Source organism: Strix uralensis, chromosome 16, assembly GCF_047716275.1.
Source record: "Strix uralensis isolate ZFMK-TIS-50842 chromosome 16, bStrUra1, whole genome shotgun sequence".
Lineage (NCBI taxonomy): Eukaryota > Metazoa > Chordata > Aves > Strigiformes > Strigidae > Strix > Strix uralensis.
Genome location: NC_133987.1, coordinates 11,572,563 through 11,586,584, shown reverse-complemented (window position 1 = coordinate 11,586,584; position 14,022 = coordinate 11,572,563). Strand labels below are relative to the sequence as shown.

Sequence of the window (14,022 nt, the reverse complement as noted above, 5' to 3'; positions counted from 1 at the left end):
CTCAGAAGGCAGCTGTAATGTTTTTATTGATTTTAGAATTCTGTCCAACTGTAGAACTTGAATACATCTTAGGACGGACTCAAACCACTACAGCAGGCATGAGGGGGAGTAAGATTAAAAGTACACTATTATGAAGAGTACAGGCTTACTTTAGTAGTTTCATAACAGAGCTGAAAGGTGCCAAGTTCTCACATGACTTCATCCATTTTTGCACATTGGCTGGGGCAGCATTTGCACTACCTGTCTGCTGAAGCGCACCCCATGCAACAATGTCTGCTACGGTGAGTTCGTTTCCCACCAACCACGATGTCTTGCCCAGGGCAGCATTCATAGAGCGCAGGACTGCTCCCTTTTCCTTACTGCTACCTTCTTTTAGCTGGAAAATGGCTGTATCAACCCAGCTGTCAATCAGAGTTGAAGTAACTGCATTGTACTTCTGGCCAAACAGAGAAAAGAGAAATCTAGCGATGTTCCCCTCTCCTTCAATAGGGCACATTGTTTGAATGCTGAACTTCATCTGGGGTTTGGGAACTGAAATTAAGAAAAGAAAAAAGTGAATAAATACCACATGGTAGAAGTTAAATGTAACGGTAAGTCTACCATTATTTTTTTTTGTGATACCAGCAACACTGTTAGCTTCATTAACCTGATGAACAATTTTCAGTTTTCTTAGTCTAAATACTTAGACTACGGCAGGAACCCGGGGTAAAGAGATTACTTTTGGCAAACTTGAGCTCAATCGCCCACCTAATTTCTATTCTAGCTAATTTATTTGTAGAAATTGAAAAGCACTTCTATAAAAAAAATCCCGTGGGTACAAACAACCGTGTAAATGCCATGTGTATTTTAATAGCAGTAACCACAAACAAGAATCTTCCTCCTCTGTCCCCATCATTGTTCACAGCTATAAAAAGAGGGCAAAAATGTTATCAGCAGTACCTATCCATCACGTATCACCACAAAGACACCAGAGCATCTGTTGTCAAGGTTTTATAGCACAAATTTCAATCTATTGTAAAAAAGATAACTTTATTCTTACCATCCTTCCAAATAAGAGTAAAGCCCAACTGATATTCGTGACGTGGTTGCTTCTTAGTCTGCTCTCCAAAGCATTTCAAGAGGTTTTCTGGCACGCTTTTCACCGATGAATGTGTGTGAACAGCTGATAATATCTTATAGCGTTCACAAAGCAGACTGTGTAGTACTAACAGTGACAGTGGAGGTAGAGAAGGATTTGCATTGATTACAATGTCTTTCAGGGCGCCATAATCCTGAATGGAAAGTAAAACATTCAGCAGATAAGACATTCCAGATCAGACTTTGAAGTAGTGGAGTTATCATTTGACACCAAAACGTACACAGCCATTCACATGTGTATCTGAAATTCTAATTTTATTCAAATGAATCAATTCAAGTTTGGACATTTAAGGCTTGTTTAAACATCTTCCTTCCTTGACATACAATTCAAGAGCATGACAGAGGTCAATTCTAGTCCAAACTGAAGTCAAAATTTCCATTTAATAACAAACAAGAAACCAACTGTAGTAATTTCAAAATGAACCATTCTAGCTTGGAATTCTATCCAAATGAGAATATATAGGATTTAGTATTTATAATATATAATAAATTATTATTATATAATTCCAGTTATAAAACATTTATAAATGTTTGTATCTGTAATCTGGATGCCCAAAATGAAATAATGGTAGGTTATTTGTAAGGATATAAGACTTGTATATTGAGTTCTGAGTGCACCAGGTTTTAATGCCACTCTTCCAACCCTGGAAATCTGAGAGCAAAGAAAGTATCTATCAATCTATGTGCTCAACTAAACTTACCTTTCCAAGCATCAAATCCAAATCTGCTCCATTTGTTGTCAAAGGGGAACATTCATCACTTTGAATGATATTAGTTACATCAAAGTCAGCATCTGGGGTTTGTATCATCTTTGAGAGACCATCGACAGCACTCTTCAGTTCATACAAGCGTTTTAGAATCTCTTCCTGGCGGGATTCAAGTGCTTGAAGTGACGGGTCAGCCTCTTCCTATAGGAGAGGAAAAAACAAGGTCACATAAATGTTTGCTCAGCTCAGTGTCAAAATAGTGCACAGCTCACTTGACAGTAAGTTTTTAAAGACTTTAAATACATTCAAATAACCAGAACATCACGGAATGTCACGGTCTTACATCTGTTAACTGTCTCTCTTCTTTCGTCTGTATGATAATGTGGTGAGAGATGGGTTATTTAATCAAATCTGAAATCTTCCTGCTTAACCTATTTTTTTTAAACCACTCGCTACAGGAAACTCCATAACATAGTGAAAATCAGATCACAACCACAGAAACTTAAAGTTGGCAGTGAAATGCTGAATTAAAACCTGAAAAACCAGAGGTAGCTTGTCTGGATTCTTTTCAGCCCAGAAGTGCAGACTGATAAGAGTTTGTGTTGAGGCTGCCAAACAAGGCAACTTTTTGACAATTCAGATAGTTAATAAAAAAGCCTGCAGGTTTAGATGGATGGTATATCATATGAAATCACTCTTTGTAATCATTCTTTGTTTCACAGAATATAAACTATAGAGAAAAAAAGTCTTTGTTACATGTTAATCCTAATGCATCTTTTTGTTATCTCAACTATCTTACAAGTCTCTTATCTTACAGTGCTACCTCTTCTAAAGGATGAAAAGTATATTCCTGTGGGTGGTTTTAAGTCCACAAACTTACAATAATGTTAAAGAAAAATCTTTATATAGATAATCCATTTCTAATCATTCTGAATAAGGATTAACAAAACCCAACCTATGGAGCAAGCTTCCTTCTTTCAGTCTCATGGATGAAGAGATAACAAGCAAGGTATCCAAGTGAAATCTTGATACCCACTTTCACAATATTCTCAGACAAGACAGGGAAACACCTCTTAGTGACCATTCTTTGGCTAGTACACAATTCAGTGAAAGAAAAACCACTCTCAAAGCAGACTGGTAGTTAATACTTTTGTTGTTGCAATGGGAGGGCAACTTAGTTAGCATTCCTGTGAAGTTCTGCCCCAAGTCTGCTCCTACTCAGTATCTCCACCAGCAACCTGGGTGAGGGCACAGCAAGTACTCACTGAAAAGATGTAATAGTATCAAGCTAAAAACGGCCACAAGCAGCCTGGAAGAATTCAAAGCATTCCTGACGTTGGAGAGAGGCTGAAGTCAACTAAATTAACGTAACATATTATTTTGCATTTTTGCCTTATTTAATAAAGAAGTAACTGAGACTAGAAATGGAGAGTGTGTAGCTGGCCAGTTCCTAACTCAGCAGCAGAAAAGAAAATAGACTTGAGCCAACAAAGCGATGATGCGGCGGGAAGGGGTGAAGCCCGCTGGGCCACAGTCACCGACCTACGGGCTTGCACGGCCTCAGCTCAGCACGGCGCTCCAAATGCGGCCGCTTAAAAATAGAAACTGAAAGACACGCAGACCAGAGCCCAGAGAAGCCAAGTTAAGAATTACCGAAGGCCTTAAAACAGAGAAATTCCTGGAAAAGCTGAGCTTATTAACCCCCGACCGAGCCGCTGATAAGCGCGGAGGAACCAGCGCTACCGCGCTCCTCCTGCGGGCCAAGGCGGGGGATCGCGGGGACCCGGCCCCTGGGAGCTCCCCGGCGCCGGCCTTCTCCCAGCCCCGAGAAGCACGCCCGTCCGGAGCAAACACCGGCCCAGAGCGGGCGGAGGCAGCTCCGCCCGCCAGGCTCCCCGCCAGCGCGGCGCCAGGCGCCGGCCTGCTGCCCACGGCCGAGTCCGCCGTGGCGAGCACTGTGGGCCACGGCCCGGACAGGCCTTCCGCCCGGCCCGGTGGGCTCTCCCACGCCCCCTCGCTCCTACCTGCGGCGGCGGCGAGGCGGCGGGCGCGGGGCGGCGGTGCAGGTTGGGCAGGCGGTACATGCAGGAGGGCAGCTGCTCCGCCAGCACCTCCCCGCCGACCCTGTGGAAGGGCCTCACCTTGTACATGGGCATGGCGGCACCCGCCCGCACCGCGCACCCGCTCCCGGCCCGCCCGCGGGCCCGCCCGCCCGCTGCGCCAATTGGGCCAGGCGGGAGCACAGCGCCTTAACTGACTCACGCGCCGCCCAATGTGCGCTGGCGACTGCCGCACCGTCTCCTTGTCTTTCCTCTATTGGCCAGCGAGAGCAATTGATCCGTTCAGCGAGTCTCCATAGGGCGAAAGGTGCAGCTTCCAGCTCTGATTGGATGGTCCTATTGACCAATTGGTGTCAAGGGACTTAAAAACCCACGCGGGAGGGGTGGGCCCTTTTCTTCAGCAGCCAATGACTGGGCGGGGGCAGGGCCTGCGGAAGGGGATCCTGAGGAGAGGACGGCGCGATCCGCTGGGTCCCGATGGAGGCGGCTGCGCCTTGGTGAGCGCCTGCCCCGGGGCAGGCTGGAGCGGGCCCCGGCCCTGGGGCTGCCCCGCGCTCGCACTTCCCTGCTCGGGCCGCCTCTCCTCACGGCAGGCTCAGGGCCGCGCTCCCCCGCCGTGGGCCGTGCCCTGGCCGCTGGCGCGGTCGCGGCCTCCTCGGCCGCCGCTGGCTTCTCGGTTCCCGCCTCCCCTCCCGACTTGCTTGGGGAGGCCGGTGGGGCTTCTCGGGCGCTCCGCGTTCGGGTGCGGCCACCCGGGGTATCGGTGTTTTGCCCCCCGCCTCGCCTTTGGGCGGCGGTTGCCCTCACTTGCGAGGAACGAACGAGCGAGGCGCGGCGAGCCTTTGCCGCCTGCTTCACACTACCGTGTTTTTTCGTGTCTCTCCCCTCTTTCCAGCCTGCAGCCTGCCAAAGCCATCAAGCCCATCGACCGTAAGTCCGTTCATCGGATCTGTTCGGGACAGGTTGTGCTGAATCTTGGCACTGCCGTGAAAGAGTTAGTGGAAAACAGCCTGGATGCTGGAGCTACCAACATTGGTAACCTTCTTGCCATCATAATTTCATAGACTTATAAAGTACTTATCTTTCCTCAAAACAGAGTGCATATTAACAAATCAGTGCACATACTTTCTGTTTGGGCCAAGCACGTTTGCCGTGGTTTTACACCTCAGATAAATAAAGCATTTTGATTCCCAGGCTCTAGCTGGGCCCCTAGAGGTATGTGATTTTTGTCTGTGTTATTTTATTTGTAGCCCTTTTTGCCACTGAATAAGGCATGTGGCCTGTACAGCAGTGGTGATTAGACTCTGCTGGCTGCTGGTCTCAAGCTAGCAGGTGGTTAAGGCAGGGTTGCAGTTTCCAGAGCTGCCAGGATGATGATAGCTTTGTAATTGGGAAAACTTCTGTTCAGGCAGAAGTTCAGCAAAGCTGGACTGTTTGTGAGTACAGGCTGGTTTGCATTAGCTTGCTCTAACTTTTGACAGGTATGAGGATTTTTTTGTTCAAACTTGACGTGGAAAACAGTTACCTGATAAAATTGCTTCAAGTACATAATTAATACTGAACACTGTATGAACATACAGAATTAAAAGACTTTATTACTCAATTTTGTAGATATAAAACTTAAAGATCATGGAGCAGAACTGATAGAGGTTTCAGATAATGGAGGTGGAGTGGAAGAGGAAAACTTTGAAGGCTTAAGTAAGTTGAACCTTTTTCATAATTTATATTTGGACATTTTGAAAGCATGTTTTCAGTGAGAAAGCTACTTTTTTTAAAACAAACTTCCTAAGTTTAATAGTTCTTAACAGATACTCAGCTTTTATATAATGTGTGCATGACCTGCAAGACTTGGGCAAAACTAGACTGGACTTCTGTAGTGCTGTTGTGGTTATATTATTATTCTTGTAGCTCAGAAATAGACTTTGATTTGATTGCTTATTTAAGTGGAATGAATAACAGAAATATTTATAGAAGAGAGAGTCCTATAAATGTTGATTACATTCACTTGTGTTGAATCATCAGTCGCTGTTGAAGGAGTCAAGCTTTGTGAAAGTGATTGCTTTTGAGAGGTGAATTATAAACTTGAATGTTTGCTGAAAGTGAACTGTCATTGCATGCCCAACTGTCAAATTTTCCATTTGCTAGCTTTAAATTGCACAAAATGGGAGCAGAAACCATACTATATGATAAATGTAACTAGCCATTGCAACAGAAATACCCATACCCCTTTTTTTCATATAATGACTAGGGATCTCTTTCACCATGAGTTATTACTCGGTAACTTTGTGTGTTCACAGTATGTACATGGTACATCAGAAACTCCTTCTCCTATTGTTCCAGGACAGTGAAAGTTCAGGGGTCTGCTGCTAACTCAGTTTGTTACCTGGTGGCTAGTGCTAGTGCTGCAGTGACTGTGTAGGCTGAGGCCTCCTCATGTGTAGCCATGGTGGAATAGACTTACGCCTGTCTGCTATATACCATGCACAGTACAGCACTGCAGTTGCTTTCTTGCAGGGCAAAATCTGTGACGGGTACATCAGTAGCAGAGGCAGGTGCTGTGTACTGCTCTGAGGCATCTTATAATGCACATACCAATAATGCTGTATGAATTTGGGGTGTAAATATGGAATAACAGGTGTATCTGAGGATTTTCAAGGGATCTTGCTTATAGGGAAAAGGGAAAGGAGACAAGTATTAAATTATTTAATAATGATGTAAAATACAATGAATAATACAGAAGTTCTTTTGCTTCTTGATATGCATGCAAAATCTACTTGCATAGTCTCTTTGAAGTGAAATATGTATGTTAAATATCTTTTTCCAGCTCTGAAACATTATACATCAAAGATACAAGACTTTTCTGATCTAATACATGTTGAAACATTTGGGTTTCGAGGTGAAGCTCTGAGTTCACTGTGTGCATTAAGGTATTAATATTAACTTCTTATTAGTAGAAAGTTACTATATGCACAAAAATAACTGAAGCTGACTTTTCAGTTTACCGTTATTGATAAAATGAGGCTTTGGAAACTTCCAGTTCCTTAATGTTAGGTCGATTTTGAGCAATAGGTGGTGTGAAATCCCGAGTCCTTTCCAACCAAAATTATTCTGATTCTAAGCATTTGAAGTTATTCTATGATTCTGAGCACCTGATCGGTCCTTTTATGTACAAAATTTAGTGTTACTTAAGTATGAAAATCCTTACAGGATAGAACTGTGTACTTGCATAAGTGTTTGATCCTATAAAGCAGTGTAATATCTAAGTGCTGTTTTCTAGGTTGTAACTCATTAAAACTGTACTTAAACTCCTCCCAGATAAACTATACATTTGAAATAGCACACCTTTTGTATGCAGCTCTGTGCGTCAAGAATATTCTGCTGTTATGTATTAGTATGAGGAATGTAGTGTCCAACAAAACCCGACTTCAACATTGCATTTTATAAGAGAAGAATGAAAGGGGTACAAATAAAAATGTTTGCGTTCTAGCTAGGAAAATGTTACACCACTCTTTGGGTATATTTTTAGTTGTTTGTGGTGAAGAGTTAGTTTTAATTAAATCAATAGTATTGATGTAGTTTCTATGCCTGATTAGGTCATGAGGAATGGATAAGAAAATACAGTGCTCAGTGAGTAATTCTGTTGCCTCTTTCCTTCCATTAGTGATGTTACCATTTTTACCTGTCATAAATCTGCAAAGGTTGGGACTCGTTTGGTATTCGATCACAATGGTAAAATTACTCAGAAAACTCCTTTTCCACGACAACAAGGAACAACAGTTAACATACAGCAGTTATTTTATACTTTACCAGTGCGGCATAAGGAATTTCAAAGAAACATTAAAAAGGTAGGTTAGATCCGAAATTATTAATTCAAAGGAGTTTTACACTTCAGAATTTATTCACTGCTGAATATATTCAGTTCTCTGTAGAACACATGGATTATGTCAGACTATTTTATGCCTGTCTTATATCTTCATCAAATAAGAAATCAGTTGTCCTGTATTCTTTAGTCTTCTGTTTTGCCATGATCAATTTTACAGGTACATTCTCAAATTTTCAGATTTTGAAAAGAATCAACATCATGATCACTTTTTTGTATTTTAAAATCAGGAACTGCTGTTTTATGGCTAAATATCAATCTTGTAAACATGCTGTTTGTTTTTAAAGCACTATTTTTCACTTTCCTTTTAAATTTAGTTTGTAAAGATTTTTTTAAAGTATTAAACTCACTCCCCCACCCCCTCTTTGCATTACCTGCAAATGTTGAATGGTTTTTTTATACATTTTTGTTTTAAAAAGAGACATTTCATATAAATGTGAACTTTCCTTTTTCTTTAATAGGAATATGCAAAAATGGTCCAGGTATTGCAGGCTTACTGTATTGTTTCAAAAGGAGTGCGGATTAACTGCACTAATCAAGTTGGCCAAGGGAAAAAAAACTCTGTGGTATCCACTACTGGAAGTCCTAGTTTAAAGGAAAACATTGGAGCAGTATTTGGGCAAAAACAGGTATTACTTTTATAATTGAAAAGAGAGATGATATAGCTGTATAGACAGATTTTTAATATCTAATAAATAGAGGGGATGTAGGAAACCCTTAAAAACCGTAAGAGGTTGGAGCATGTGTTGGCTTCTAGCACACCCTACAGGTTGAAAAAGGAAAAACAGGGCAGCCTCCACGGATCCCCCTGAAGTTTCTAAATGTGCTTAGAGATGTTTTGATGGAAGAGAAATTATTTAGGAGATAGCGTTACTGCTTAATATCTCTCTGAAGCCAGGTTTATGAGCTGTAGTGCCAGCAAGCCTCTGAAGGTTTGTGCTTTTGAAAAACAGTACAGGCACTACAAGGTCTGTGTGTCACAAGAACAAGCAATTAAAAAAATTCTAATAATGGTATGATGTGAAAGTCTTAATTGAGGAATAGAAAAATGAGGTGTTTCTAGCTTTTGCAACCTCTTCCTGTGTTCTGGTTAACCTTTAAACGGGATTACAGTCAGCCCCTGTGCAGGTGTGGACTGCAATGCTTTCTAAATATTAGCTATAAAAAAAATTGTTCCAGAAGAAAGCAAAGATGAAAAAAAGCATAAAAACATCATTCCTACAACTGCATATTACAACCATCAGGAATATTGAGTGGTTGATAGCTGCTGGTTGTTGATAAGCTCTTCTTTCCTTCACAGTGCCTGTGTAGAGATTTCAAAGCCTGTTCATGCTGTGACTGAAAGGCGAGATGAAAGGTGTAACTTTGTCTTGCCACATAGCAACAAGCATAGCTGAAAATTCAGTGTTACCAGAATAGAATGTTTAGTGTATAGCCTGCTTACGTAATATCAAATACTTAAATGTAAAATCAGTAGAAGATGCTGTAATGACAGAAAAATAATCATGGCATGACTGGGAAAATGTTTGTAGTGAATGTATCTGTACTTAGGCAGCTCATGATTTAAATAACTTATCTTTTTTAATAGTTTTATTGTCCTTTCAAAAGAAACTTCCATCACTCTTTTTGCCTTTTGTTTTTGCATAAAACTTGATTAAGTCATATGTACATCCTGGAGAGTCCAAACTGTCAATCATTTTGTTGTTCTGTCTATGTACATTTTAAAATAAGGGTCTGTGAACTAACTAACACAGAAGTAGTGGTATCAAAGGATGAGAACAGCCACTCGTTTCTGTTTCTCAGTAAGCAGTGCTACTGTCTTCTGGTAGGTTTGGGTACTTTAAGTATTTGACTTGGTCAGGCAACTTGAAAAAACCCACCATTTTATCAAATAGATTTTAAGGCTAATAAATAACAATAAAATAGAAGGAAAAAATCTGTATGTTTAATGTTTCACTTCTTTGGTTTTTTTTTTAGTTGCAGAGCCTCATTCCCTTTGTTCAGTTATCTCCTAATGAAGCTGTTTGTGAAGAATATGGACTCAATGGTACTGACATACCACAAAATCTTTATAGGTAATTAGAAAAGTACAAACCACTGTTGCCAGTGGCATTTTACCATAACCCAAAATTTAAAAAAAAAAAAAAAGTGTGGTAGTTAATAGTATTAAAAATAACTAAGATAAGCATAATAGGTATTAGTATACAGTTTGGGAAAGACCATTACTGCATTTAAAAAGTTAATTCAGCACTAAGATGTTGCTAGTCAGATGAGTGGGAAGAGCAAAACTACTGTTCCTTGTGTCCTAGTTAGTTATATATTACAGTAATCTGCTGGACGTCACCTTTGTCAGTGCTCTGAGTAATTGGATGGATGAATTGTATCTGTTGTATTTCTGTATTTGTCCAGTAGCATTACTGAGAAATGGTATGAGCTGAGTGTGAATCAGTTTGTGTAAGTGAATTACCCTTTACTTTCTTAAAGTTAATTTTTTTTATCTCTCACTATACATGAGATCAGCAAATAGATGCATCAGTATTTGATCAATGACAGTTCACAGTTGACCCCTCCTGCTTTCAGAGCAGAAAATTTACAAATGCCACTTCTTTTGAAATCTGAGAGCGCTACTTTTTCAATTGTCTGATGCCTTTTTGGAGCTGAACATCTAGCCTTTGTCAGATAAGGAACTGGGAGAGGAAATACGTATATGTATTTACTGATACTGTATAATGGTGTTTCTTTTGGCCCCTTATAAAATACTTTTCCATTAAATATGCTCAGAGTCAGAAAAATTCCTTTTGCTTTGCTGCTCTATTTTACCTTACTGTTGTTATTATTCAACAGTATTACAGGCTTCATTTCTCGTTGTGATCATGGTGTTGGAAGGAGTACAACAGACAGACAGTTCTTCTTTATCAACCAACGTCCATGTGATCCAGCAAAGGTGAGGTTTTTATTTAATTATGATCACCAGCACTAACTTATTGAATATTCTCTGAAAACCACTGGATTAGTAGCTGATATGTATATTTGTGGCTTGATGCTGCAAGTTCCTGTGTCTGAAGTTTTTGTCTTCATTGCGTCTATTTGTGTGAACAAAAGCTCAATCATACAAGATATGATTTAGTACATTAATTGGTTTGAAGGGGGTTAAATAACGTACTGGTGGGAAACAGAAGATAATAGTATTGGCAGTTACTGTTTTTTCACCTTCTCTGCAGGTTGTCAAGCTTGTGAATGAAGTTTATCACTTATACAATAAACACCAGTATCCATTTGTTGTCCTTAACATTTGTGTAGATTCTGGTAAGTTATAAAAAATCTTCGGTAACCTTCAGTAAAGGCTATAACTTCATTGAAGAAGAAATTGTATTTATTTAGAGAATATTGTAACTTTTGTCTATATGACTTCGTGCGCTGTGGCGATTCTTTGACCTACAGTTAGAGGGGGACAGACTGGGTCTAGCTGTGGTTTCACTTCCCCCCTGCCCCTACTTTTTCTATAGTCAAAAGTAACTTCTTATCTCAAGTAACGAAAAGGAGGCGATCTTGTGGTTGGCTTAAATACAGGAAAACTTGTGTCATATTATTGAACAGAATTAGCTTCTGTTTTGTTTGCTGGGATGTTGAGAAAGTTAAAACTTTAATTTGCAGACATACTGTGAATGTTAACCGTGGCTTTCGTTTTAATCCTTTGAAATAAAAATGGAGGGAGAAACAGCAGAAAACTTTGAGCCAAGGGTGAATCTTTTAAAATTTTTTATTTAGAATGTGGTTGTTTTTCTTTTTTCTTTAGAGTGTGTCGACATCAATGTAACTCCAGACAAAAGGCAAATTTTACTTCAGGAGGAAAAGCTTTTATTAGCAATTTTAAAAACTTCTCTGATGGAGATGTTTGGTAGTGATGTTAACAAACTGAATGTCAATCAGAAACTCCTGGACATTGCAGGTAGGACACAAACTGTGAAAGTTTTGTGTATGATATATGGTAGAGAATTGAAAATGGCGAACTGTGTTTTTAGAAACCCAAAGAAGAAATGAAAAAAATGTCTGGCTGTTAATTGATACACTTTTTTCATGTATGGTTTACACTGAAAGATCGTTATTGACATCAAATAACAAAAGGAGGACCTTAAGTTATTAAGTGACTTAAGAAAATTATGCATGCCAGCACAACATGATTTACAGTCAACTTTATGGGGAAAAAATTAACACAAAATTAACTGATAATGCTTGAAAAAGATCTCTTCCACTATCTTGGGAGAAATCTGTGTTTCCTTTATTTAAATGTCCTTGAGAAAGAATGGTTAAGGTTTCATAAATAAAATCTGAAATTTGAGTTTATTGAATTTTGAACTTTGATTCTTTTATGAGAACTACAGAAATTGCTGATTCTCTTGTGTCAGTATAATCTTTCAAAATCGCTTTTCTATGTTAACAGAAAGGTGTTAACACCACCTCATCCTCCTCATTTCTTTCAACAGAATCCCTTCTAACTTCCTTTTTAGTGACATACAGAATCAGTTATAGCCTGATTCTTATTTTAAATTAATCTTTAGTAAAATACATGTCGGACCGACAATTTGTGAGGTTGAAGTCCTCTAATTATCTACAAATCACATACACTACAAGTATCTATTGTGTCAGCTCCTAAACACCTTGCCAGCGGACTTTTATAGTGACTATTAAAGTGTAAGAGCAATTCACTTTTCATTGTCACTCAGTCATTAAACTCTTTTGCTAATAGCTGGTTACTGTTCCAGTTTAAAGAGAGATTAAAAATTCATTCACACAAGTACCATTAAGTTTCTTAAAGTTGTAACTGCTTGTCTGTTGCATATTAATGCATTTCAGCCCCATACTCGGTCATTGTCTGAAGTTTAAGGGCTCCTTTGAGAATTTTGCTATATTTCTACCTCTCTTTTCATTTCCTTTACTAAAGCACATAATTTAATTCATGTTTTGAGGTAACTTAAAATCTTGAAATATTCTTTATTCTGGTTTTATTAGGCAACCTGAAGATGCTTCCTGAAGAGACAGAAAAGCCTCGGGTAGAAATACTGCCTGACTCTGAAACTGAAAATTCAGGTGGTGAAGGAAAAAGAATAATGACTCTTGCCAGATTAAGAGAGTCGTTCTCTCTTCATCAAACGACAGAGAGTAATTTTCGAAGCCCTAAAAAGGTAAAACAGCAGCACAGCTCACCTAGACAAATGTCACTTGATACCACTTTGAGTACTGTAAAGACTCAAAAGGCTGTCTTGACTAAGGAGTCTGAGAGTCATCGTAAGATGGACTCAAAGATGTCAGTTCCAAGCAGGTATCTGAGAAAATTAGAAGATAATACAGATTCCGGATTCTGTAGCACCTCCGAGTCAGATGCTGGATGTAGTACACCAGAAGCTGGGAGCTTCGTCAGTAGTGAAAGTGTAATTAATCCTCCTGAAGAATTCTGTAGCTCAGAAGAACAACTTCAAAATGAATGTCTTAAAACTGTTGGATGTAGTGAGAAATCACTGGAATGGGATGTTCAGGTCTTGGGTCCTGAACATAAGTTAAATCAAGTGAATGACTGCACTAATCAAAATAAGTTATCTCAAGAAGCTAATAGTTCTTCCCCAAGAGTAAAATGTTCCAAAAGCAGACACCTTAAAAGTGAAACAGATGATTTCAAGGCAGGTAAATGTCCTGAAGTGAAGAACAATAGGAACTACACAACAAGTGTTGATGTACTGGTGGAAGTTAAAAAGAAAACTGTGCCGCTTGAATTCTCTATGAAGGTTTTAGCAGAAAAGGTAAAAAAGGTAATACAGCAACAACAGAAAAGTACAGAAACACAAAATTACAGAAGATTTAAAGCAAAAATTAGTCCTGGAGAAAATAAAGTAGCAGAAGATGAATTAAGAAAAGAGATCAGGTATTATCACCTTCTTAACATATTGTATTCATTAATTAATAAAAATAGTTAAGGAAAAATATAAGAACTGTTTTGGGGCATGGGCAGGACACTTTACATCTCCCTGTTAGTTTTTGATATATCTTTTATTCAACTTACACCATTAAAATGTCCATTTGACAAGTTGTTTTACCTGACAGCAGCTGTTTGAACTAAGTGCAAATGGAATGTGGAAAAAGACACTAAAGAGAAGGCTACAAACATCATAAATTTGGTTTAGTTCAGACTTACAATTTGCAGTGAAGTCAGAGAAACACCAAATTTCACGAGATAAGAACACTG

The 14,022-nt window shown here is 39.5% G+C and overlaps 2 protein-coding genes across 4 annotated transcripts in view; one reads left to right on the top strand and one right to left on the bottom strand.

Moving 5' to 3' along the window:
• Nucleotides 1–8: 8 nt before the first annotated feature.
• Nucleotides 9–4,063, bottom strand: AIMP2 (aminoacyl tRNA synthetase complex interacting multifunctional protein 2). Its single transcript, XM_074886225.1, has 4 exons — nucleotides 3,869–4,063; nucleotides 1,839–2,045; nucleotides 1,040–1,271; nucleotides 9–531 (listed from the first exon to the last, which is right to left on the bottom strand). The coding sequence occupies exons 1-4, from the start codon at nucleotides 3,998–4,000 to the stop codon at nucleotides 146–148; spliced, it is 957 nt and encodes a 318-aa protein (XP_074742326.1). The 5' UTR covers nucleotides 4,001–4,063; the 3' UTR covers nucleotides 9–145.
• A 255-nt stretch (nucleotides 4,064–4,318) lies between these two features.
• The window catches only part of PMS2 (PMS1 homolog 2, mismatch repair system component), a 15,048-nt gene continuing 5,344 nt past the window's right edge, over nucleotides 4,319–14,022 (top strand). For all 3 annotated transcript variants that reach the window (XR_012631183.1, XR_012631182.1, XM_074886219.1), the window contains exons 1-11: nucleotides 4,319–4,401; nucleotides 4,800–4,939; nucleotides 5,516–5,602; nucleotides 6,729–6,831; nucleotides 7,566–7,749; nucleotides 8,246–8,413; nucleotides 9,762–9,859; nucleotides 10,629–10,728; nucleotides 11,006–11,090; nucleotides 11,581–11,733; nucleotides 12,795–13,701. Coding sequence is in view for 1 of the 3 variants with exons in the window: in XM_074886219.1 (XP_074742320.1) it covers nucleotides 4,382–4,401; nucleotides 4,800–4,939; nucleotides 5,516–5,602; nucleotides 6,729–6,831; nucleotides 7,566–7,749; nucleotides 8,246–8,413; nucleotides 9,762–9,859; nucleotides 10,629–10,728; nucleotides 11,006–11,090; nucleotides 11,581–11,733; nucleotides 12,795–13,701 (2,045 nt within the window). In the remaining 2 variants the exon portion in view is untranslated. The remainder of the gene's footprint in view (nucleotides 4,402–4,799; nucleotides 4,940–5,515; nucleotides 5,603–6,728; nucleotides 6,832–7,565; nucleotides 7,750–8,245; nucleotides 8,414–9,761; nucleotides 9,860–10,628; nucleotides 10,729–11,005; nucleotides 11,091–11,580; nucleotides 11,734–12,794; nucleotides 13,702–14,022) is intronic.

Bases quoted from the DNA above. Each gene is read 5' to 3' on its own strand.
- AIMP2 (XM_074886225.1), bottom strand. From the start codon at position 4,000: ATGCCCATGTACAAGGTGAGGCCCTTCCACAGGGTCGGCGGGGAGGTG. The intron at 2,046-3,868 runs GTAGGAGCGAGG...CCTCTCCTATAG, and splicing joins CCGCCTCGCCGCCGCCGCAG to GAAGAGGCTGACCCGTCACT. The intron at 532-1,039 runs GTAAGAATAAAG...TCTTAATTTCAG, and splicing joins TACTCTTATTTGGAAGGATG to TTCCCAAACCCCAGATGAAG.